Below are 24,893 nucleotides of genomic sequence, written 5' to 3'. Positions count from 1 at the left end.
CTTTTTAGGGTTCATTTCAGTTTCACAAGTTGTATCTAAATTTGCTGATTCAAATCTCTGCGGCATCTGGTTTATGGCAAACAGAAGTAAATTTTCAAAGTAAAACGATTAACAATTTTTTTTGTTTCAGATTTTGCACTCAAAGTCAGTTCAGTTTTAGCGCTCCAAATATATTGTCTTTACGGAACTTAAGATTTCAAACTTATCTGATAATGTATATAATGTACAGTGACTCTGGAAACTATTTAATTATTGAGAGCATTTTTATTCTGAGCCCCGTATGGATTTATGAGGGTCTTCTTTATCTCCTTGTAGTCTTTGTTTTCGCTTGTGCCCCCCTTCTCCTCTTTTCTTTGTAACTGCACTACTGTCATCAGGAATGAGCCTGTTGGTCTTACGCCCCCCCCCCCCCCCCCCCACTTTTTTTTTTCTCTCTCTCTCCCCTAAAGGTCGGTTAACAAAAACCAGTCCTAAGTTAGGATTTTTTTAAGGGGTTGTGGTTTTAATCAGTATTTACCCTTTCAGACAAAATAAGAAAATAATCAAATCTTTGTCATATTTCTTTTACCTCCGTATGGCATAAGGGAACGTATTCTCCCTTACAAATTTAGGCATTAATTTTTCTATTTGCAATGTAAAACAAACGGGTGTCTTTTCCACATAAACTAGTGTTTTTCTGTAAACGAAAACGCGTCCTTTGATAAGGTATCTATGATGGTCCCTACGACTGATAAAGTTCTCAGAGTATTTGTGATAACCTTGAAACCACAGTGTAATATTCTACATAACATAGTTCCCAAGCAGTGTCGAAAATAGAAATTAATTATCGGAGATACCACAAATATTTAAGCATGGATGTTGTAGCGCCATGGGGACAGCTCTAATCCTTCAAGCTACTATTCTACGGAGTAGTACTTCAAATCTATAGTTAAATTCCTATCTCCCAAGTTTTTCAGATATCTTGAACCAAATTCTTTGACTTTTAATTCACGAGTATGGCTTCAGCAAGACGAAATTTGTTGAGGAACCATCTTTCCTGCTTTATCTGAATAAAAAGTAAATAGGTAAATAAGAAAAAGTTACTTATCTTCATGATCGCTAGTTTGTAAACTTTCAAGTTCATGCAAACAATATTAGGGTGATATTCGTAATAGATAAACTATAAAATAGCATAATATGAAATTACAAATTTCAGTATTTTTATTTATTTGAACTCATAAAAATACAGCACGACAAATAGTTTTTATTAAGAAAAATGGGCATTACAATGCCTTTCGATACAATGTGTTTGTGTATGCATATTTTAATTAATTGAGCCTAACTTTTATACTTAATTAAAATCGAGTATATGAACACTTGAGATAATTTGTGCTCAGGGACTCGCAAGAACATCAAAAGATGATTTGTCTCCTTATTCTGTTACTGTATTGACTTAGGTTGTTTAATCTTAGCTAACTTTTAAGTATAAGAGAAATTCAAAACTGTGCCTTCATTTTCTTTAGCTTTCTAATTTTTTGCGAAAATAACTCTCAACAAAGTAAATGTTGACGAATCCATACATGGTGTTTAGAGTTTACATGCTAATTCTGTGCATTTCAGTTCCATATCCAATAGCACTTACCACCCGCTGGAAAGAACAACAGCTTCAGAATGTTGCTGTTGTTATTAAATGTGGTTCAAAGTGTTGCGACAATTTTGAAGATTTTCCTAAATATTATATATAAATATTCCAATCAATGGATGTTTCCTTTGCATTGTCAATTTGTCTGAGAGTGTTTTTTTTTTACCCATTTGTCATACATTCGTAATAAATAAACTAGAATAGCATATCAGGAAATTACAAAATTCAGGATTTTTATTTCAGTGCGTAAAAATACTGCATAAAAAATATTTTAAGTATAAATGATCGTTGCAGTGTTATCTCTCACTTCGTTCTTACGACTCATTGTCACTAGAACCAGAACCATGCAAGATGGCTATATCCTTAAACAAAACCATTGTCAAATCAGTACTAATTATCACTCACTATTAGTATTCGTTCACTGATAGGTAGATATAGAATTTTAGCAGTAATTTTACCAATACTCCAGACGGTTTAAGTTTACACCCACTGAATGTGCAATATACATTATATATATATATATATATATATATATATATATATATATATATATATATATATATATATATATATATATATCGGCGCTGAATGACCTTCTTAGCCCCAGTACCTGGGGGTTTTGCCCTTAGTACCATACATCCATCCATGTATGTGTATTATGTGTGTGTGTATGTATGTTTATGTATATACAGTATGTATGTCATAAGATATTATGGATATATCATATATATATATATATAATAATAATATCTATTATATATAGAATATATATAGATATATTATGGATATATATATATATATATATATATATATATATATATATATATATTTAATTTACGATTTAACTACGTCTTTTTATTGCACAAGTCGTCTTGATTAGGTAATATCTAGCTCACCTGTCGTGAACCGGTTTAAGCCTTCTGTTTCCACCTTCACCAGCCCTTCGAGAGACGCTGTATCCTTGTCAATTATCGGTCTTGCATCATTTCACCGCAAACTTGTTTCACAACACGACATCCATAGATAGCTATGACGGCAGCTACATCACTGTTATATTATTCAGTCTAATGTAGAAGGCGCCAGAGCAATATGTTCAAGGTCTCTCTCTCTCTCTCTCTCTCTTAAATGTCGTGCATTCAGCTTAAAAAGAGTTTGAAGCATTACAACGATGATTCTCTCTCTCTCCCTTTCTCTCTCTCTCTAAATGTCGTACATTCAGCTGAAAAAGAGTTTGAAGCATTTACTACGATGATTCTCTCTCTCTCTCTCTCTCTCTCTCTCTCCTTACATCAAGACCTGTCCAGGTCTTGTCTGTTACTTGCAATTCACGTCTTTTTTGTAAGGTCTGCAGAACCCTCATTTAGTCTACGAAACTCAAAAATCCTCTGATTTCCTAAACCGAAAGTTTATTTATATGTAGAAATGCAAATTTGTTTATGAAATATAGATTTCTCAGCCCGGCCTCTCTCTTTTGATAATTCTGAAGCTTAATTGCAGGGTGGCCTTGAAGTGATTTGTGCAGTCGACCCCGTTAGGTAGTGTTGAATAATCCTCTGGCGACGAACTATGGAAATCTGTCCATGGATAGGTGGATGCAGTGTCTGTGGGAGTACTAAAAAAAATTCGATTTCCGAAACTGCGAAAAAAAGACTGAGTACATTGCAATACCGCGAGCATCCCTAAGGCAATATTTTACTGTCTTACATTGAAATTTTGTCTAATAGTTTGTTACCTTTGTTTCCATACTTTTTTTCGTTCTTTGCAAGCTCTTGCTGTTGGATTCTGCGGGCTGATGATGTGCTTAGAAGGTCCTCTCATACTTAACAGAGAATTTAAATTATTGATATTGATTGATAATGAAATTTATGTCTTGAAGACCAAGCGCCGGAACCCATCAAGATTATTCAGCGACTCTATTGATATTGATGAAATATAATTATAATAGTGTTGATGCTAATGACGTATTATTATAGTGAATTAGTTGATTAATTTATCCAGTTTTCATTGGTATGTGAAGTGTAACTGACCTTTTGTTTAACATTTCCAGGTGCCCGATTGCTGTCATCACAGAGCGTTATGGAGATGCCCCCTTGTGATTTTGAACCTCCACCATACAAGGCAAGTATCAATAGATATATTTCAACATTTGTGACCCGTTGCCCTTATATTTTGTCTCCAGAAGTCTATTTACTGCAATGATCTTTTCAAAACAATGACATTTCAAAAAATATGAATTGAGGGAACAGAACCTTATGAATGGGAATTATAAGTCTTAGCAAAGGTACCAAAGGATAGTAACCTGACAGAATGTCGTAGGTTGGAGAAAGAAGTTGATGAAATGCTTGAAGGTGAACGAGCTGATTTCAGTAAAAGCAGGAGCTATACAGATCCAGTATTTGTGTTAAGACATACTATGCAACAGTGTACAGCATTTAAAGATACCCTTCTAATAACTTGTTGATTAAATTTGACAGCGTTCACACACCTGTATCATGGAAAGTCGTCTTGTCATGATGGTCCCGTTAAATATGTAAAACTAATTAGAATGATCTTTGAACAAAGCAGATAAAGAGTTTACGTTGGAGTTTTTTCAACTGAATTTACAGTGAATGAGAGGTGCTAAAGGGTAATGTTAGGTTGAATTGGCTGATTTTATTATCTTTCTCTTCTCGTAGATTTTATATAGATATAAAGTTTAAGAGATGGAACAGAAACTGTTGATTGGAATAACGATAGAAAATTGGCATACTAATAAAATATGCAGAGGATGCTGTTTTAATCAGGAAAGCACAAGCTATACAAAGCTTATTTAAAAGAAGGTGTCATGTACTTAAAGAGGTTGGAGTCAAGAGATAGAAACACTATTTGAAATATGCAGACGATGTTATTTTATTAATCGGAAAAACACCATAAGATTTATATCATACCTATATCATACCATAAGATTTTTAAAAAATCAAATGATGACTTCACATACAAAAAGATGAAATAATACAATATGGTGAAAGGATTAATGAGGTTAAATTTTTCAAATATTTGTGAACAATGATACCTCGTAACGGTGCTCTTTGAGTTGGAATTTAGTGGAAGATTTAAAAAAAGGCAAATCAAACAATAAGCAAGATGAATATTTGAAACTCAGGTTGACTGAAATTACATACGAAAATAAGATTGTACACTGGTATAGCAAGACATCTATTGCTATACGGACATGAAACACACGACAATGAAACTATTTCTAAGTGATTTTGATAAATGCTGCCGAAAGTGAAATTCCGTAAGTTCCATATGCAGATAAGACGACGGGAGGTGATATAGAGAAGGCACGAACAATTTCGTTGTTAATCAAATTAATTTTTAATGACCGTGGATGTTCTTGACTAAAATGGTTTTCAGTTGACCAGTGAATGCCCATAAAGATGTCTGCTGATTTTTTTTTAAAAAGGAAATTTTAATGTACCTTTTGTCATAACGTTTACGCCTCACAGAAACCTCCACACATCTGTAAAATATTGATATGTGACTGTCTTCTCTAGAAATCTATATAGATTCAGCACTGGTGTTGCAACTTCAGCTGAACAAGATAATTTTTTAATAATTCCACTAAACGTGATTATGTTAACAGAGTAGGTACAGTCAAATTTTGGATACTTAAATTGTATTGTACACACACACACACACACACACACACACACACACACACACACACATATATATATATATATATATAATATATATATATATATATATATATATATTATTTTTTTATTTTTTTTTATTATATTCCATGGAACTTGGTTTTGTCAACGGCGTAGATACAGCAAAAATTTGGATATTAAATTGCATTGTCCACACACAATATATATACATATACATATATATATATATATATATATATATATATATATATATATATATATATGCGTGTGTGTGTGTATGTATATATATGTATGTGTGTGTGTGTGGACAATACATTTTTAATAAGTGTCCGAAATTTAACTGTATCTACTGTTGCCAAACCAAGTTCGGTGGAATAATTAATAAATAAAACAAGATAAAGAGAGAGAGAGAGAGAGAGAGAGAGAGAGAGAGAGAGAGAGAGAGAGAGAGACCTTACCTTACCTTACAGACCTTACATCTTGTTCGGGTTGCCCCAGGTCCCTCAGTGTGAGGCACCTCTAATGTCTACCAGAGAGTTGCTAGTACATCTTCCGGTATATTTTGCATCTTCCAATCTTGGATGGTCTGGGATGCAGTTTAGATATTTGTCGAGCTTATTCTTAAACATCTACGCTCACTCCTGATATATTCCTCAGATGAGCTGGCAACGCATTGAATAGACGCTGCATTATCGATGCTGGTGCGTAGTGGATTAATGTCCTGTGTGCTTTCCTTATTTTTCCTGGTATAGTTTTGGGCACTATTAATCTACCTCTGCTTGCTCTTTCTGATATTTTTAGTTCCATGATATTTTCTGCTATTCCTTCTATCTGTTTCCATGCCTGAATTATCATGTAGCGTTCTCTTCTCCTTTCTAGACTATAATTTTAAGAATTGTAGTCTTTCCCAGTAGTCTAGGTCCTTAACTTCTTCTATTCTAGCTGTAAAGGACCTTTGTACACTCTCTATTTGTGCAATATCCTTTTGATATTGTGGGTACCATATCATATTGCAATATTCAAGTGGACTACGAACATATGTTTTATAAAGCATAATCATGTGTTCAGCTTTTCTTGTTTTGAAGTGCCGTAACAACATTCCCATTTTTGCTTTACATTTTGCCAACAGAGTTGCTATTTGATCATTGCATAACATGTTCCTATTCATCATCACACCAAGGTCTTTAACCGCTTCCTTATTTGTGATGGTCTCATTATTAGGTCCCTTATATGCATATAGCTTTCTTTCTCTGTCTCCATAATTTATTGATTCAAATTTATCAGAGTTAAATACCATCCTATTTACCTCTGGGGGGGGGGGGGGGGGCGGGAATTTGCATCCGCAGGTTAATAGTTCCTACGAAACACGAGAGAAAAGAAAAACGCTAGCACTTTTTTTTTATTAGTAAGGTCTTTATTTATGAAGACACTTATGAACCTAGATCACCAAATAAGAGTCCCTGCTTATTATCCATTGTGTATTATGTATTTTTTATAAATTTACTTTTAACCTCCTTTCACACGGTTGGACTAAGATCACTTTCACACTTCTGTTTTGTTGGGTAGACTTTGACGTCTACTTATAGAAATACCCCTTCATCATTTAATGACATTTTGGCCTCTAGACATTGAGTTTTGGATCCTTCCATGGGAACTTTCATGCTCTGACTATTTATGGAAAAATATAAATTCAAATAGACTTATATTAATGAAATTTTGATTTCAACAATACGTAAAACATTGGGTGTGTACTTAACTTTCAGATAACTTTTTTCCACAGGGTCCAACATACCAAGATACCAGGCAGATACGGAAGGATTTGCTAAGTCCGGTGATGGTTCCGCACTTTACCAATCCACTGCTTATCCACGCTGGCCACATGCAGTGGCTATTTGATCATACCGGAAAAAGATACCTTGATTTATTTGGAGGAATTGTCACAGTCAGCTTGGGCCACTGCCATCCGTATGTTAGATAAGTACAGTTTTTTAACACACTCTCTCTCTCTCTCTCTCTCTCATTATAAATGACTAAATTCTTGTTATCATCGATAAAGAGTAGCATGTTGATACTTGCCTAATCGGCGAAATAATTATTTGTTGGTTATCAGACTGTGGTGGATCCCATATTTAACTGGTATTCTAAGCTTCTCATACATAAAAAAATAATGTAAGCTAATCTTTTCAACATATACTAAGTTGTTATTGGAGCTACTACTGCTTCTCAGTTTTTAATAATGAGATTTTTCTAGGTGTTTCTTTCTAGGTGTTTCTAGCACTTAGATGTGATGGCTTAAGTAAAAGATGGGGAGAATACTCAGTTGAAAAGTAAAGTATGATCACATATATGAGAATAGAAATATTCTCTGATAGACTCAGAAGAAGTTTGCTTCAGTTAAATTGTGTACTTAACTGCAGCAAGTGAACAAATTGAGCTTAAATTAGAGACCAAGATAATATTTGTGCAAAGCTTTGCTATAGCTCAAATTTGGAGAAAAGCAGAATGAATCATCTCAAGAAGTGTATATTATTTATACGTTTACTAAATATATGTAGTATATTATTTACTATTAAGTACAGAATGGTCAAAGAAAATTCCAAGCTCTATAGTCATGACTACTAAATATGAGTAGTATATTATTTACTAATAAGTACAAAATGGTCAAAGAAAAATCCATTTCCTATAGTCATGTTTACTGAAGCAAGTATACATACTGTAAAGCATTTAACCATTCAATTATGTTTTCATTTTTATCTCTGGAAAAATTTAATGATCATAAACATTCTGAGTTTTACATATTTCTTACTAAAGTTTGATTCCAACACCACATCTTACTAATATATGTAAGAGAAAAAACTTACAATTTCTTCGGAACTAGAATGCCTTTAAGGAACATTAATTAGAAGGCAGGTAACGTACCTTAAAAACGAATGTTTAAAGATTATCTTAAATCCAATGCACGTAATTTGACAATTTGTCCCCGTCTGTGGATTAGGGGCCTTTTGATGACGGACAACTTTGCAAAATTTAGTCCGTAAACATATCGAAGAAATGTAAGCTACTTTGACACTGCAGTTAAACAAGTTTCCCTGCAGAAGCAGTTAACTGCCTGCTTAGCACCAGTATTGTGGTTAGCAAGATGCTATTAAACGTAGTGTGAATGTAATATACTTGTATTTGGTTTATTTCTCTTCTTTCATTATAGATTCAGCATAGTGTTAATATTCCTGTTCTCAGGAAAGTCATTGCTGCAGCAACTGAACAAATGAACAGACTTTGGCATACAACTCACATTTACCTGCATCCTAAGATACATGAATATGCAGAGCAGCTTACAAGTAAACTTCCTGATCATCTCAAAGTAAGAACTCATTGCATGCGTTGCATTGCTTATAATTTTTGTTGTAGAAATGGAACAGGATATGACAAAACATTAGACCTTATATTTTTAAAATTCTGAAACTACTTAGTGATTTTTTTTATTGCAGTGGATTTCCCATTAATGTCATATATTTCACATATTAGACAGTAAAAAACAACGTTTTCTATAGAAACACAGAGCTAATCATATTTTCTAAGCTTTCACCCATGTTACCAATAATATTGTGGGTTTAGAATATAAACTAGGAGCATTTTGTTTGTTACAGTTTTGTCACATTTATGTGAACTCAATTGTCTTTTCAGGTCGTCTACTTTGTTAACAGTGGTTCTGAAGCAAATGACTTGGCAATGATGATGGCCAGACTTTATACTGGGAACTTTGACATTATAACTTTTAGAAATTCTTACCATGGTGCTTCTCCATACACAGCTGGTCTTACAGCCCATGGCACTTGGAAGTATAATTTTGCAAATGGCTTTGGTATTCACCATGTAAGTTGAAACATTATTCAATTTCAAACACTATTATAGTATATACACATTGATAAAAATAAACGATATAGAAAATTCTAAAAATCAGACCAGTATATTGCACTTTAACTTAATACTCTTTAGTTGAAAAACTATTTTTTTACAACACCCATTTAAGTTATTTTTGTTGTTGTCACATACTATAAGCAATTTGATTGAAGAAATTTACGAAGTGGTAAATGAAATTATAAAGTCACAATAATGCTTTGCTGAGTTTTACAAGTCATTCATTGAGTGATAACAGTTATTTAAACTTGTTTTTCTCATATCGTCTGAAAACATGACTATATAACTTACGGTAACTCTCTTCTATATTATGTTTCTTTAAAAGATCTTCGTCAAGACTTTACTACTCATCAGCAAATGTTTTGTCATGAATTTGGTATACCTACTACCAGGGCTAGGGTCAATTCATTTTTATCGATTCAAATCAATTCCAATTCAACGAAAATTGTGAATTTATCAAATCCAATTCAATTCCAAATATTTTTAAAAAATAAATGTTCAATTCCAATTCAATTCAGATCATGAGAATTTCAATTCCAATTCAATTATAATTCATTATATGATTTATATTTCATATGAGGGTCAAAATTTAAATTTTACTCACCTCGGGTAAGCTTCTCACATCTGTATCAAGTATCAATATTCATCATCCACAAAAAAAATTTACAACTTTGTAATAAACATAACGCTCACATTTTCAATTAACAAATAATTGGCTTCTCAAAATTTTGCCTTGTAAAAATGTTACCCGTATTATAGGTCTATCTTATCAACTCAGGTACTCCAAATTGTTTTGTGGTAAAAACAAATGCTACAAAATCTCATTATACAACTTTTAACAAACAAATATCATATTTTTTATGAACAAAAAGATTTACAGGTATAATTCCTGTCTGTTGACATGAATAATATAGTGTGTAACAGATGCAGCTTATGATCATATGAATATGGTTGCCAAACACCATTGTAGCTGACAGGATATAGAGCAAGTAAGTTAGGACAAGACTATTCCTGCACTGTGTACAGGACTAGTATGGGTATGACTCAGAACAGTAGAGTTGGAAAACTAAAACAATTTTAATAACTCAATACCCTTTGTTTTGATAATATCCAATACAGTAGTACCTCGAGATACGAAATTAATCCGTTCCGAGGCGCCATTCGTATCGTGAGGTTTTCGTATCTTGGACCACATTTTACATGTAAAATGGCTGACCCGTTCCAAGCCCTCCAAAAACACCCCAGTAAATTTCATAATAAAGCTAAATTGACCTATAAACAATGAAATACTATAAAATTTGGACCATTCAATACCTAAATTAATAACAAAATACAAAATAACCTGTAAATAAAGTGTATTAGTGTACATGGCCTACAAGAAATACTGTACGTAAAATGTGGAAGCTTACCTTTCGAGTGAGGCTATCTCCAAAAGTGGCAGCAGAGGAGGAGGAGGACAAACGGCAGATACGTACGTACGTATGTACGTACACTTAACTTTACGAAAACACATGCAAAAATGTAAGGAAAACACATAAACTAAAATTTACGAAACACATTAACAAAACTGTAACACTTAACTTTACAAAAAACTAAAATTAAATTTTTTTTTTCTTTTTTTTATTTTTAACTTTTTTTTTTTTTACTTTTATGTAGGCTTTTTTTTTTTCTTTTACATAATTTCAACTTCCTCACCACTTTCAACGTTCTGTTTATCACTTGGTTCTTCCCTTTTTTTTTGCTTTTCAACTTTCTGTTTTTTCATCACTTGGTTTCTTCCTTTTTGCTTTCAACTTTCTGTTTTTTTATCACTTGGTTCTTCCTTTTTGCTTACTCCTGCTAATGCTAAAGGCCTCTTTAAAAATAACGATCCAAGGAAGATTGCTTCTGCCTACTTTTCACAATGTTCCTGAAACGACTCAGGCAAACGTCATCGAACGTGCAAGCATACTACCTGTGTGAGCCTTTTCGGGGTGTCTTTTTTTCGATAAAAGATTGCACTTTATGAAAAGCGGCTAGGACATCCTTAATTTCTGCCGCTGTCATAGGGTCCTCCTCCTCTTCCTTGCCGCTGCTAGAGAACTCCTCTTGAACAACGTTATGTTGCATGGCCTCCACTCCTTCAGGTCATCTGTCGTAAGCTCCTCTTGGTGCTCCTCGAGAAGGTCGTTGATGTCGTCCTCGTCGACGACCAGCCCCATGGACTTGCCGAGTGCAACGATCTCGTCAAGATGCTTTCCAAAAAAACAGTTTCGGGATCGCCAACTGTTTTGGACTCTGCAGCACCAGCTTCGTCCACGTCTAATCCATCAAAGTCTCGGGCGGATACGGCATCAGGCCAGAGTTTCCTCCACGAGGAATTCAAGGTTCGCCTCGAAACCTCCTGCCAAGCTTGGTCGATGAGTCAGATACAAATGACGATGTCGAAATGTTCCTTCCAAAATTGACGCAAGGTGAGGTTTGTGGTATCGGTGATGTCGAAACATCTCTTGAAAAGATGTTTCGTGTACAGCTTCTTAAAGTTCGATATCACTTGCTGGTCCATGGGCTGGAGGAGAGGGGTGGTGTTGGGCGGAAGAAAAAGAATCTTGACGAAGGAATACTCCGCTAGGATATCTTCCTCGAGGCCAGGAGGGTGGGAGGGGCATTGTCCAACACAGCAGACATTTCAGGGGGAGGCGCTTCTCTTCCAAAAATTTCTTCACTGTCGGGCCTAAACAGATTTACCCACTCGGTGAACAAAAGCCTCGTTACCCAGGCCCTCCACATCACTGGAAGCTTCTCCTTAAGCACTTTGTGGGCCTTGAAGGCTCGAGGAGTCTCGGAATGATACACCAGTAGGGTCTTCACCTTGCAATCCCCACTGGCGTTCGAACAAAGTGCGAGCGTAAGCCTGTCTTTCATAGGCTTATGCCCGGGTAGCTTCTTCTCTTCCTCCGTGATGTACGTCCGACGAAGCATTTTTTTCCAAAAAAGGCCAGTCTCATCACAGTTGAAAACCTGCTGAGAACTGTAGCCTTCCTTGGTCATCATCTCGTCGAAAGTCTTCTTAAATGCTTCGGCCGCTTTTGTGTCCGAGCTGGCAGCCTCCCCATGACGCACCACCGAATGGATGCCAGTTCGTTTATGAAATTTCTCGAACCAGCCATACGAAGCCTTGAACTCTGGGGTTTGCGTTGAAGTCCCTTCCCCTTCGACGTCTTCCGCCTGTGCAATCAAATCGCCGAAAATAGCACTGGTCTTGTGGGCGATTGCCGTCTCCGTTACCGTATCGCCAGCGATTTGTTTTGTCTTTTATCCACAAGAAGCAGCCATTCCATCTCGTCGTGCACGTAGGTCCTCTTGCTGGACAAATAGTGATGCCCTTCGACGGTGTAGCTGCTTTGATGGCATCCTTCGGTTTAAGGATGGTGCCTATTGTCGACGGATTACGGCCGTATTCCTTGGCGATCACACTCAATTGCATACCAGCTTCATACTTCTTCATGATCTCCATCTTTGTCTCCAAAGAGAGCATGCGCTTCTTTCCGTGAATTTCAACTTTCTTGGGACCCATGACTACATTACCTAGACGTAATTTACGTATAAGTACACAATAAAGTTTTCGCACAACACAATAATACGTATACTGCAACAAAATCACTAACGAATTTACGTTACTAAACGAAATCGTTGGACCGAACGAATACCGCGTGCGTATGATAACGATGCTGGTACGAAGTGGACGAGGTAGGTACGCCACCACGTATACGTACATAGATGCATGATGGGAGGAATGCTGTCCAATAGGAGAGAAGGATCTCATGGCGGTGACTAGCATCAGGAACCAATGGGAGAGCAGGAGGATGGTGGCGAGTCTACCAAGATGGCGGCGTGCGAGTTTCAAAATTGTTATCGGTGGTTCGGGGGACTTTCAGAAACCTTTTGTATCTTGAAAACTTTTCATTTGTAGAGCGTTAAATTTTTCGTATTGGCTTTCGTATCTCGAGTTTTTCGTAAGTTGAGCCTTTCGTATCTCGAGGTACCACTGTACTTTATATGTTCTGTTTTTTATAGCCTATATCTTTATAAAGATATATCTATTCATAACACAATCAAGATTGAAAAGTCTAATTCCAGTCAGTTTACCTGAATGAAATGGTGTGTAACAGGTCAGCTTTTGATTATATGAATATGGTTGCCAAACACCATAGTAACTGACACAATAGGGGAAGTAAGGCAGGACAAGAAATATTCTGTACTGTAGGTACTTGTGTGAATACAGGACCAGTATGGGTATGACTCAAAACAGTAGAGTTGGAAAACTGAAAAATTTATAATAGCCCATCATTTATATGTTCTGTTCTTTATAGTCTTATTCTATCTCTATAAAGATATATCTATTTTCAACATGTCATGTTCAAGAATGTGAGGTTTAATTCCTGTTATTTAGCCTTAATGAGATGGTGTGTAAAGGTCCAGCTTATAACAAACAAGATTTGTTATACATGTAGGGGTGTGTCTATCAATTCATATCAATTCACTTATTTTAGCATCAATTCATGTCAATTCATCTAAATTTTTTTGGCATAAATTCCAATTATTTTGGTATTAATTCCAAATAAATTCCAATTATTTCAGTTTCTTTTCAATACAAATTCATGCAATTTAGCATCAATTCCGATTCAATTCATAATTGACCCTAACCCTGCCTACTACCTAATCCTTTACCTAAGGCTATGAATCCTGATCCGTACCGAGGGCTCTGGGGTGGTTATCGAGACTCGCCTGTGCAGTCTGTGAGAGCCAGTGAAAGCGAAGTACATGATGGAGTGTGCGCCTCGTCTGACAAATACCTAGCTCAGCTTGAAGAAATAATGATGTACTCTTTACCGAAAGGAAAATTAGCAGCATTTTTTGCTGAATCTATCCAGGTAACTTATAGTACTGTTTTGCATGCATGAATAAAATGTCCTAGAATGTTTTATACAATATCCTGTAAAATAGTTTATCATGCCTCAATTTTGATAACTGTCATTAAAGTTATTACTGTGTTACCTGCTAGGGTGTTGGTGGAACAGTCCAGTACCCTCTAGGATATCTGAAGAAAGCTTTTGAACTGGTGAAAGCTAATGGTGGAGTCTGCATCTCTGATGAGGTAAGTTAATTCCTATCATATTACAAGTGAAGATTAAAAAGTTAATTATGCTGCCATAATCAGTGTTACTGAAAATGAAAATAAGACTGCTTATTAAAATAAATATATTTGAAAAGAGTACTTTACAGTAGTGTTTGATGTTACTGTTGATTTTCCTTCTGAAATGAGGAGATACTCACAAAGAAGACTAATAAATTTATCTAAAATGGCCTTTATTGGTTTATATTAAAATATTGCTTGGAGATGACGTGGTCAAGTAAAATATCCTTGAAACAGGCTTCTTTTGTGCAAATGCCCTATCTAGATTGGTGAGACACAATTAATCTTAGTTAAAAAAAAAAAAAACTGAAAACTCAGAATAGTTGAGCAAGTTGAAGGAAGAAATATCCTTTACTATTACAGTGAACATAAATCTTTATTAAGGTCATGACAGGTTGGGTCCCTCAAATGTAGAACTCCCTATTATATATGTCCTGTGCACAGATGGACAAAGAAGTCTGAATGTTTAGTTTAAGGATCATGGTCAACAACATCCCTTTACACTGAAAGGCTGATACAGGCTGCCCAAACCAACTTTAAAATGTTAGTGCTAAAAGTTACACGATGACTATCGTGTTATAATTCCAACAAGAACGGACAATGCATTTTTATTATTTTAAGTTGGAGTTAAAGGTCTGCTTAATAATTCATTAAATGAACATTTGTTATAGACCTAGGTGCAGTACATATAAAAGAAATTTTTTTTAGTGAAGCTTGGAAGGATGCTTTATTTACCTTCATTCATGATGTATACTACTCCAGTACTGAATATTGTTATAAGTGCCTATTTCTACAACGAGATGTCTCCCACTGAAATAAATCTAGTACATTATTATAACCACTGGATTGATAACTTTCAGGTGCAGACTGGTTTTGGTCGTACTGGTGAGCATTTCTGGGGTTTTGAAGGACATGGTATCAAGCCAGATATAGTAACAATGGCTAAAGGTATTGGTAACGGATTTCCCCTTGCAGCTGTTGTCACAACAACAGAAATAGCCAGTACTTTAAAAAATGCTTTACACTTTAACACCTTTGGAGGGAATCCCTTAGCCTCGGCTATTGGCATCTCTGTGTTGGAGGTACGTATGAATTTCAGTTGCCTTCTATGAGTTATGTTTATGACAAAATTCCTTAATCACGGCAAGCAGTTTTTATTCTGACCATCATAATTCCTTTACAGGTACTCGAAAATGAGAAAATACAACAACGGTGTCAAGATATTGGAACTTATTTTCTTCAAAGATTAGCAGAACTTAGGTAAATGCTATTTATTCGGTATTATTGACAGTTAAACAGTTACAGTGTATTTGTTCATACGCAAACAAACCTTCGGTCTTAACAATAGGATAATTTCTAGTGCCTAGCTGGATCCGGTTAAAAAGCAGATGAAAGCAAGGAATCTTGTGATATCTGGCAACGCATGCGTAGATCGAGTGAAGAGTGGTCAAGGACCACCACCTACGCCAGTCTTTTCTTTAAACGCCTGGGCGAGACTTGTGGTTACCTCTCTTGGCCTTTTCCCGGTTCATTGCCCATTTCGTTTCTTTTAGTGTGTGTGTGTGTTTTTGCCTGGTGTTATGACTTCTTCTGCTCCTTCTCGGCATCAGCATACCTATGTGCCCGGAGTTCCTGGTTTTCCGTGTTCTCATTTTTTGGCTTCGGCTGCGACCCTCACATCACATGCAGTAGGTGTCCTTCGAATTTTTGTACTATTACGAATCCTTGCACGGAATGCCGGGCATGGCCTAAGGAGCAGTGGAGGTCGTTTTATGGCAAGAGGGAAAATCGGAGAGTCTTGACTCTTCCTACTTTGGAAGGTTTTGCTCCTATTCCCAATGTTTCGTCTCCCCCAGTAGTCAACCCCCATAGTAGCGTTGTCCCTGCATCTCCTTCCTTTTCTTCCATCGATTCGTCAATGGAAGTATCGGGAGCGGGTAATATTTGTAATGTAGCCCCCTCTTCCTCGGGAGTTTATTTGGTTCCTGAGAAGGGTGAGGTTTTTTCATCAATCTCTTCTCTTCCAGTGTCAGAGGTGTCCAAAATGGCGGCGATTTGGAAGACGCTCGGGCTAGGGGATGCCCCATCCTTGGAGGGGGTGCTAGCGCATTTTGTGGAGGCTCGCACCCCCCCTTCCCAGTCTGGCCAGGCCATCCCCCTTCCTCCTGGCCTTGCCTTCGTGGTAGCAGCAGTCGGCCATCTTGTATTGCTCTGCCAGTGTCTGCCACCGCTTCGAGTCGGAGTGACGCTGTGACGTCAGCCCCATTGATGATGTCAAGGGATCTGTCTTTGTGCATTCCTCCGCCAGTGGCATCTCTTTCCCCCTCGCACCAAGGGTAAGCCGTGACGTCACCGCCGCTTGTGATGTCACTCACATCGATGACGTCTCTCCCAGTCGTCTCCTCTGATCTGCCTTGCTCAGCCGTGATGTCATCACTGCCGCCCAGTTTGCAACATCTCCCTTCCTTGTCTTCGGAGCCTTCTCTGGCACATCAGTCTGAGGTCATATGCCAGGCAGTGCTTCAGAGGTTGGACTCTGTATTGGATGTGAAGTTGGCTGCCTTATCGGTTGGGAGGACTGGTAGGAAGAGTGCGCATAAGAAACTAGTGCTGTCTTTCTGTCCCTCTTCCCCCTCTACGCCTCGTCGGCGTATCCTGCGTTGGAAGGCTAAGGACTTTGCCCTTCCTTCGCCTTCGAGGGAGGAACAACGCGGACGTGTTCCCAAGAGTGCTGTGGTTTCGGGCAGTGTTTGTGGTGTGCATTCTGCAGGGGGTTGCTTTGCCCTCTGCCTCGAATCTCGAACGTGTAAACCCCCCCCCCATCCTTGCACATTGCGAGCACTAACATGATGTTAGTGCTCCTTCTTCTCCAAGGCTTATTCGTCACCATAAAGATCTGAAGGCGCCTGTCAAGAGGTCGAAGGTAGTGAGCACGGAGTTGGTGCAGCTGGAATGTTTGTCTCCCTCTCTCACTGGTGCTTCCAAGAGTTTGACTCTAAGGGATTCTCCGTCAATCTCGAGTGTTCAAGTTTCCCTCCCATCTCACGTACATACGTCCGCCATGCCCGTGACCATTCATGGACATGTGGAGTCATCTGTTTGAGGTAAGTGATGTTCCTAGTGTTCCAGTAGGTCTGTCTCGGAGGCTGACGCTTGGACCCAGCCCAGACAAGTTAGTAGGGGTTTCGGACTGTTTGGCTGCTAACCCTTTTGGTGGAGAAGGCGCATTAGAAGAGCCTACACACCCTTCTTGTCGTTGGTCTCCAGTGCCGGAGCAGGAGGAGGGAGACGCGCAGGAGTTTCTGTCTTCCTTTTCTGAAGTTGTTGATCTCATTCGTGGGTTTAACAATTTGGAAAGTAGGACTCAGGCTTGGTCATCTTACACTCCTTCTTGCTTCGAAGCCTTGGTGCGAGTTACTCAGGACCCCAAATCATCTCTTCAGCTTCCTTTGTCGGGGCACGTTCAGTCAGTCTTGCAGAAGGTTAACGCCTCTGTTTCTGACCGGGATGGGTCGCTTCGCTCTAGGGGTTCTACCAAACTACTACCCCCCCCCTCTCACAAGATAGAAAGTACTATGGTACGAGCTCTGCATTTTTGTCATCACGCCACCTTAACCCAGACGTCATTCGCCTGAAGCCGGGTTTGACTTTGGAAAAGGTGAGGTCAATGGCTCCGTCCTTGTCTCCGCAAGATGCCTCAGCTTTGGAATCTACGGCGGCCTCCATGTTGCAGACAGTTTCTTGGCTGGACCACTGGTTTGTGGTTATTGCCAAGATAGCTTCCGACAGGTCCCTGGAAGGGTTGGCGAGTGCCGCCTCACTTGCCAGTCTGTTGCAGTCTGGGGGCAAGGCGTTTTCATATTTGGCTCACCTCAGTGCCAATTTATGGGCTAATCTTCTTCTGATTAGGAGGGACGCAGCTTTGTCTAGGATGAAGAGATCGCTTGACACCAAGTCTTTGCTGGCATTGAGGAATGGAGATCTGTTGGAGTCCCAATTTTTATGCTTCCTCGGACAGAACTCAAAAATGCAATAGACCAGCGCCAGGCTGACACCAAAGACCGACTGGTACACCAGGCCGTGTTTGAGTCTTGTCCTTGGAGACGTCCGGCTCCTCCCCCTCCCCCAGTCCAGCAGCAGTCGAGGAGATTGTCGCCTGGTAGGCCATGACCCAAGGGACAGAGGTAAAGGGGGGCCGTCGGTAGGTTAGGCACCTCTCCCTCTCCTGCACCAAGGGTGGTGGGGTGCCTGGCTGGCCACTGGGCCAAGTGGCAGAGTTATGGGGCGGAGAAGTGGGTGGTAGATGTCCTTCGGGTGGGATAACTGCTACGATTCGACTTCTCTCCTCCTCTGTCGGACAAGCAGCACCTCAGGAAGGCATATCCTCCAGATTCTCTGAAGTTCTTGGCTCTTCGGGAGGAAGTGCAGAAAATGCTGGACAAGGATGCAATAGAGGAAGTAGTGCATCCATCTCTGGGGTTTTACAGTCACATCTTCTTGGTGCCCAAGGCATCGGGAGGATGGAGGCCTGTGATTGACTTATCCACCATGAATCACTTCATCAGGAAGACACGGTTCAAGATGGAGACCCCGCACTCGGTGTTGCCAGCCGTGAGGAAGGCGACTTCAAGCTGTCGATAGACTTAAGGGACGCATACTTCCAAATCCCTGTTCATCCCACGTCCAGGAAGTTCCTTCGCTTCTCTCTTGCGGACAAGACCTTCGAGTTCAAAGTCTTGTGCTTCGGGCTGACGACAGCCCCTCAAGTGTTCACAAGGGTCTTCTCTCTCGTGTCAAGTTGGGCCCATGCTCAGGGGATCCGTTTGCTGAGGTACCTCGACGCTTGGTTAGTCTTGGCATTTTCAGGGAGAAGCTGCTGCAGGACAGGGATCGTCTACTTCGGTTCTGTCTGGACCTGGGCATATTAGTAAACCAGGAAAAATCGAACCTCGTACCCACTCAAAGGATTCTCTACCTGTCGATACGACAGTGGCAAAAGTTTTCCCGTCGGATCAGAGATTGGAGAAGTTGCGGGCAGTAGCGTGCAACTTCCTGTCAAAGTCACATCAGTCAGCTCATCAGTGGCAGGTTCTTCTGGGAGTGTTATCTTCCCTGAAGAAGCGAGTCCCTCATGGGCGTCTTCATCTTTAGTCTCTGCAATGGAAACTGGGAGAATTCTGGTCTCCGGCAGGGGACTCTCCCCTGTTTTTGGTTCCTCTGTCTTTGGAAGTGAGAGAAGACCTTCGTTGATGACCAGAATCTGTTGAAGGGTGTCCCTCTGCATTCTCTTCCACCGGACTTCCTTCTGTTCTCGGACGCCTCCCTCACAGGTTGGGGCACGCACTTAGGCGGCCTCATCGCTTCAGGTATTTAGAGTTTGGAGGACAAGCAGCAACATATCAGCGTCTTGGAGTTGAAGGCGGCTTTCCTAGGTCTGAAGGAGTTTCGGGGGAAGGTAGAGAGTCATTCTGTCGTTCTCATGTCGGACAACACCACGGTGGTAGCCTATGTGAACAAACAGGAAGGCCTGGTTTCACATCAACTTTACGTCTTGACCGTCGAGCTTCACCAGTGGGCAATCAGCAATTCGGTAGAGTTCTCAGCCAGGTATATCCCAGGGAAACAGAACATGGTCACAGACAAACTCAGTCACCGGGATCAGATCCTAGGCACAGAGTGGTCCCTTCATCAAGTGGTGGCAGACAAGCTTTTCCAGATTTGGGGGAGACCCATGCAGGACCTTTTCGCGACACGCTTCAACAGGAACCTGGAGGTTTATGCCTTCCCTCTGTTTCGTTTGATCCATCAGGTTCTGAACAGGCTGATGAGTTCACAGGGTCTCAGGATGACTTTGGTAGCCCCTCTGTGTCAGCCCCATGGTGAAAGGTTCCACCAGTCAGGCTATCAAGTATCTCCTCTGAGTGAGAGGCTTTTCTCAGGGACAGCTAGGCACATATCCAGCAGTCTTAGAAAGTCAACCTCTGCAGTTTACCAAGGCAAATGGGCGATCTACTGTGATTGGTGTCGTAAACGGGGTTTTTCTCCACTCGCGACCTCTATTTAGTGAATAGCAGACTTTTTAACCTTCCTCAGAGACGAGAAACGTTTGTCTGTTTCTGCTATTAGAGGCTACAGGGCAGCACTGAGTATGGTGTTATGCCTTAAGGGTATCGACATCTCTTCCTGGGAACTATCCCTGCTAGTTAAGGGATTTGAGCAGTCTAGTTCTCCTAAAGAACTCAAGCCTCTAACGTGAGATGTTTCCTTGGTTCTTAAGAGCTTCACTAAGAGTCCATATGAGCCGTTGCATCGCTCATCTGACAGGAACCTGACGCTCAAGACAGTTTTCCTTTTGGCTTTGGCATCTTCCAAGAAGGTAGGAGAGCTCCACTGTCTGAGCTATGAGGTGAAGCACACCAGGGGTTGGGGGTCGATGTCCTTCGAATTTGTCCCGGAATTCATGGCCAGGACCCAAAATCCCTCTGTGCATGATAACAGGTTCACTTCGTTTTCCATTCCATCACTGACTGACTTTGTGGGTGGTGATGCTCAAGAGCTTTTGTTGTGCCCTGTCTGGGCCCTGCGTTGCTATCTTAAAAGGACTCGGCACCTTAGACCAGGCTGCCGCAGACTTTTTGTTAGCACAGGCTTTACAAAGAAAGAGGTGTCTAAGAAAACTATCTCTTTTTGGATACAGGAAGCCATCAGACAGGCATACTTGATCCTTGATGATTCCACCAACACGTCTGTGCAGGCTAGAGCACATGACATTAGAGGTATTGGCCCCTCTCTGGCTTTCAAAAAGAACTTGGCTGTACATAGAGTGCTGAGCGCTGGTACTTGGTTACGCCAGTCCACGTTCACCTCCTCCTATCTTAGGATGTTTCTCACAGATCTACAGACATGTTTTTCCTGGGTCCTGTGGTGGCTGCCCAACAGTTTGTGTAACTCATAGTTGCCCTTAGCTGATTGTGTGGATGAGAGAATGAGTGAGTTGGCTGGTCTCCTTTCTCTTGTACCTTTCCTTCTTCCTTTGGGTGGTTTAAGGAATAGACACGCTATTTGCTGGACTGGTCTGATACAGGTGAGTAAGGTAGTCATACTGGTAGTGTGGTTGTGCAATATACAAATATCTTACCCGCTATTTGGTAGCATAAGCTCCACTCCTTGGCAAGGAGGAGTTGGGAGTAATTCAACCCCTAGTGTCTTGGTTTGTTATTGGACAGTCAAAGTTTCTCTTTGGTTGCCTATACAATGGTTATCCCAAATATCATTGTGCGTCACTCAGGTTCTGAGTGGTTAGATGTCAATTTATCTAGCTTCTCAACGGGCTTCAGTCCCTCTCCAAGAACTATTTCTTTTGAGAGCTGGACTGGTGGGTAGGCCCCCAGCCAGTCTAGGATGTCTTATACCTCCCTCCAAGTATGAGTCTATCCTATTGTTAAGACCAAAGGTTTGTGTGTGTATGAACAAATGACAAATTTTCTAAGACAATTTGTATTTCTGGGTTCGACCATACCATGCTAGCTTTTTTCTCTGGTATATTTAGAATCTATTTATACTAGAAAAGTGAGCTACAGGAACTTTTCACCGGGCAACACAGGTCCTCCCCCAGAAATATATTTTTCCCTCATCAAAATCCCTTTTTTCATAGCTACAAACCTGAGGTCTTACCGTTATACTGCCCACCTCTAGCCGCCCCTCTGTTTGTTAAGTCATCCTGAGTTGGGAAAGACTGGTGTAGGTGTGTGGTCCTTGACCACTCTTCACCTGATTTACGCATGCGTTGCCAGATATCACAAGATTCCTTGCTTTCATCCGCTTTTTAACCGGATCCAGCTAGGCGCTAGAAATTATCCTATTGTTAAGACCTCAGGTTTGTAGCTATGAAAAATACAAATTGTCTTAGAAAATTTGTCATTTTGGTTTTAACATTCGGAAATTCACTTACCAAAAAAGTTTACTGTCAAATGTAGCACAGTGTATCATACTTCATATAAACATAGAAGATTTTTCCAAAATCTACTTCCACGATCCAGATATTCAAATGAATAATTACTGTCATCCTTTCTGTTGCCTGACTCCTGTAAATAAGAAATTTTCGCCTGAGTGGCGAGTGAATAGTAATAAGTGAAATCTAAGTCAATGAGAGCAACAAAGAAGGCACTTATTAAGTAATGTATTCCTACTATATAGTACTGCAACCTCAGTTGACCAAGAATAGAATAAATTTTTGAGCTTCATCTCTGCTGAGCAGCCATCATTGGAAGGTATTAAATTTGTTAATACCTTCTTCAGCTATCCAGAATGCACTTACTGATACGTATTGACAAAGACTGACTGACCCATTTTCTTCATAGCAAGGCAAGACAAAGGAAAAATAAGTAATGTTCAAATTTCTTAATATGTAAACTTATAGTTTATGCATACATTATGGTTCTCAGAATATTTTACCTATGTAATTGTATGATGCAAGCAACATGGAAGACAAGCGAAGTTTTTATTTTTTATTTTCTTTATTTTGCGTTTTGTGAGATTTTGAATTTATAAAAAGTATATTAGTTGTCTTTATGTGTACATAGACATTATCTTACTATAGAAGATAGGTTTCCTGCTTGTGGATGAGAGAAGCTTAGAAATATTATTCTTTCATGAATTAACAATTTAACTTTTGCAATAATATGACCATATTTTTTCTCAGGAGGAATATTTGAAGCTTAAAAAAGCAAAGATGGGTGAAAATAAATTAGTTCCACCGGTTCACCCCTTACCCCACCACAGCAAGACCAGATGATGATTTACATGGGTGCATAGAAACTTATGGTTCCCATGATCAAACAAACCAGCACTGCTAACTTAGTTGAACCATGCGGGTACAAGGCCACCATAATTTAACAACAGACAATTCAGATAACAGATTTCTGACAACAATACTGCTTATCAAGATATACAAATGTTCAGAGCATGTTTACCCAACAAGCACACAGATGCGTATACTGACAATGGAAGCACAGCAAACAGATTATCCCTTACAGCAACACACAAAGACTAATCATCTATGGTAGATGCCATCCATGGCAAAGCCATATAGTACTACCATGAGCTTCAACATGATACATAGGGACGGGAACAGTCAACCCGCCAACCCCAAAAGGTATGGCTGATTCATACCCAGGCAGAAGACTGAGAAACAAAACCCATCAAAAACAAAGACTTTCTGCTGATACACACTGATACAGAGTGCAATGGCTGTTCCTCAATGCTGATGAGAGCAAAGAGGTAGAATCTGATAATGGCTAAGCATCCCTCCATTAAGAGAAGTGATGATTCACTGATGGTACACTGAACGCACTAGGTGGTTGCCCAAACAGGGAAGAAGAGTAACAACTTTATACATCAAGGGCAAGATAGGTTTAAAACTCCTCTGTTGATGTTTGAACTTGCCATATATTGAAAATCTCAATAAAAGCAACAATGTATCTCATCAATATGAGGATGGAAGATTGCCTGGAACACCAAAAACTCTTGGTTAGTACCAATCCAATTATGGGAAACATAGCGCCTCAGTGGCGTGGTTGGTTTGGTGTTTGCTTCTCACCTCGGTGGTTGCGGGTTCGATTCTCGGCCATTCCATTGAGGAGTTATTATTTTGTTCATGAAACTTACCTGTCAGATATATATATAGCTGTATTCTCCGACGTCCGACAGAATTTCAAAACTCCCGACACAGCAGTGGGCGGCCAGGTGGTTAGTACCCATTCCCGCCGCTGGGAGGCGGATATCAGGAACCATTCCCATTTTCTATTCAGATTTTTCTCTGTCGCCGGTCGGTAAACAACTGTTTACAGACCTCCGCCTAGGATTTTGAAACTTCTTGTGCTAACTTAAGTATTCTGATTGACTTTTGGTTTTGATTTGGCTTGTTGGCTTGGCATACGCGATAGTGGATTTGATTTGGATTTTGGCTTTGACTTTTCTTTAATTACGATGTCTGGATCTAGCTCTGCTAGCTTCAGGGTGTGTGAGATGCAGGAATGTAAGGTGAGGTTACCGAAAGCTTCGGTAGACCCTCATTCAGTTTGCTCGAAATGTCGAAGTCATGTATGTATGTTGAATGATAGATGCATCGAGTGTGAGCAATTGACTGAGGTTGAGTGGAAGGCATATGATTCTTACGTGAGAAAGCTTGAGCGTGATAGAATCAGAAGGTCTTCCTCTAGAAGTGCTTCTGTGAATAGAAGTCAGGGTAGGATTGTATCTCCATTAAATCCTCCTGTAGATTTAATTCAACCTAATCCTGTTGTATTGCCACCGAACAATCAGGAAGTGTCTACGGAAGGAAATGTATTATCTACAATTATGGAGTCAATTCGCGCCCTGGAATCAAAAGTGATTGCTCTACAATCAAATGTGTCTAAGTGCAATGATAGTGTTAGTGCATCTAGGTCCCATAATGCCTCTAGGCCTAGGCCCCTGCCAGACTCCTAGGCCTTAGGGAGAGGGCAAGCCGAAAGCCGAA

General features: G+C 39.6%; 1 protein-coding gene across 3 annotated transcripts in view; it reads left to right on the top strand.

Annotated features, from left to right (window-relative positions):
- LOC135217193 (alanine--glyoxylate aminotransferase 2, mitochondrial-like) overlaps nt 1-24,893 on the top strand; it is a 97,056-nt gene that overhangs the window by 51,578 nt on the left and 20,585 nt on the right. For all 3 annotated transcript variants that reach the window (XM_064252922.1, XM_064252923.1, XM_064252921.1), the window contains exons 2-9: nt 3,669-3,739; nt 7,061-7,245; nt 8,518-8,641; nt 8,965-9,153; nt 13,914-14,111; nt 14,243-14,335; nt 15,235-15,456; nt 15,558-15,634. In XM_064252922.1, the coding sequence (XP_064108992.1) occupies nt 3,669-3,739; nt 7,061-7,245; nt 8,518-8,641; nt 8,965-9,153; nt 13,914-14,111; nt 14,243-14,335; nt 15,235-15,456; nt 15,558-15,634 (1,159 nt within the window). The remainder of the gene's footprint in view (nt 1-3,668; nt 3,740-7,060; nt 7,246-8,517; nt 8,642-8,964; nt 9,154-13,913; nt 14,112-14,242; nt 14,336-15,234; nt 15,457-15,557; nt 15,635-24,893) is intronic.

The sequence above is a fragment of the Macrobrachium nipponense genome, chromosome 7 (genome assembly GCF_015104395.2).
Source record: "Macrobrachium nipponense isolate FS-2020 chromosome 7, ASM1510439v2, whole genome shotgun sequence".
Classification (NCBI taxonomy): Eukaryota; Metazoa; Arthropoda; class Malacostraca; order Decapoda; family Palaemonidae; genus Macrobrachium; species Macrobrachium nipponense.
This window is presented reverse-complemented; position numbering and strand designations above follow the sequence as displayed.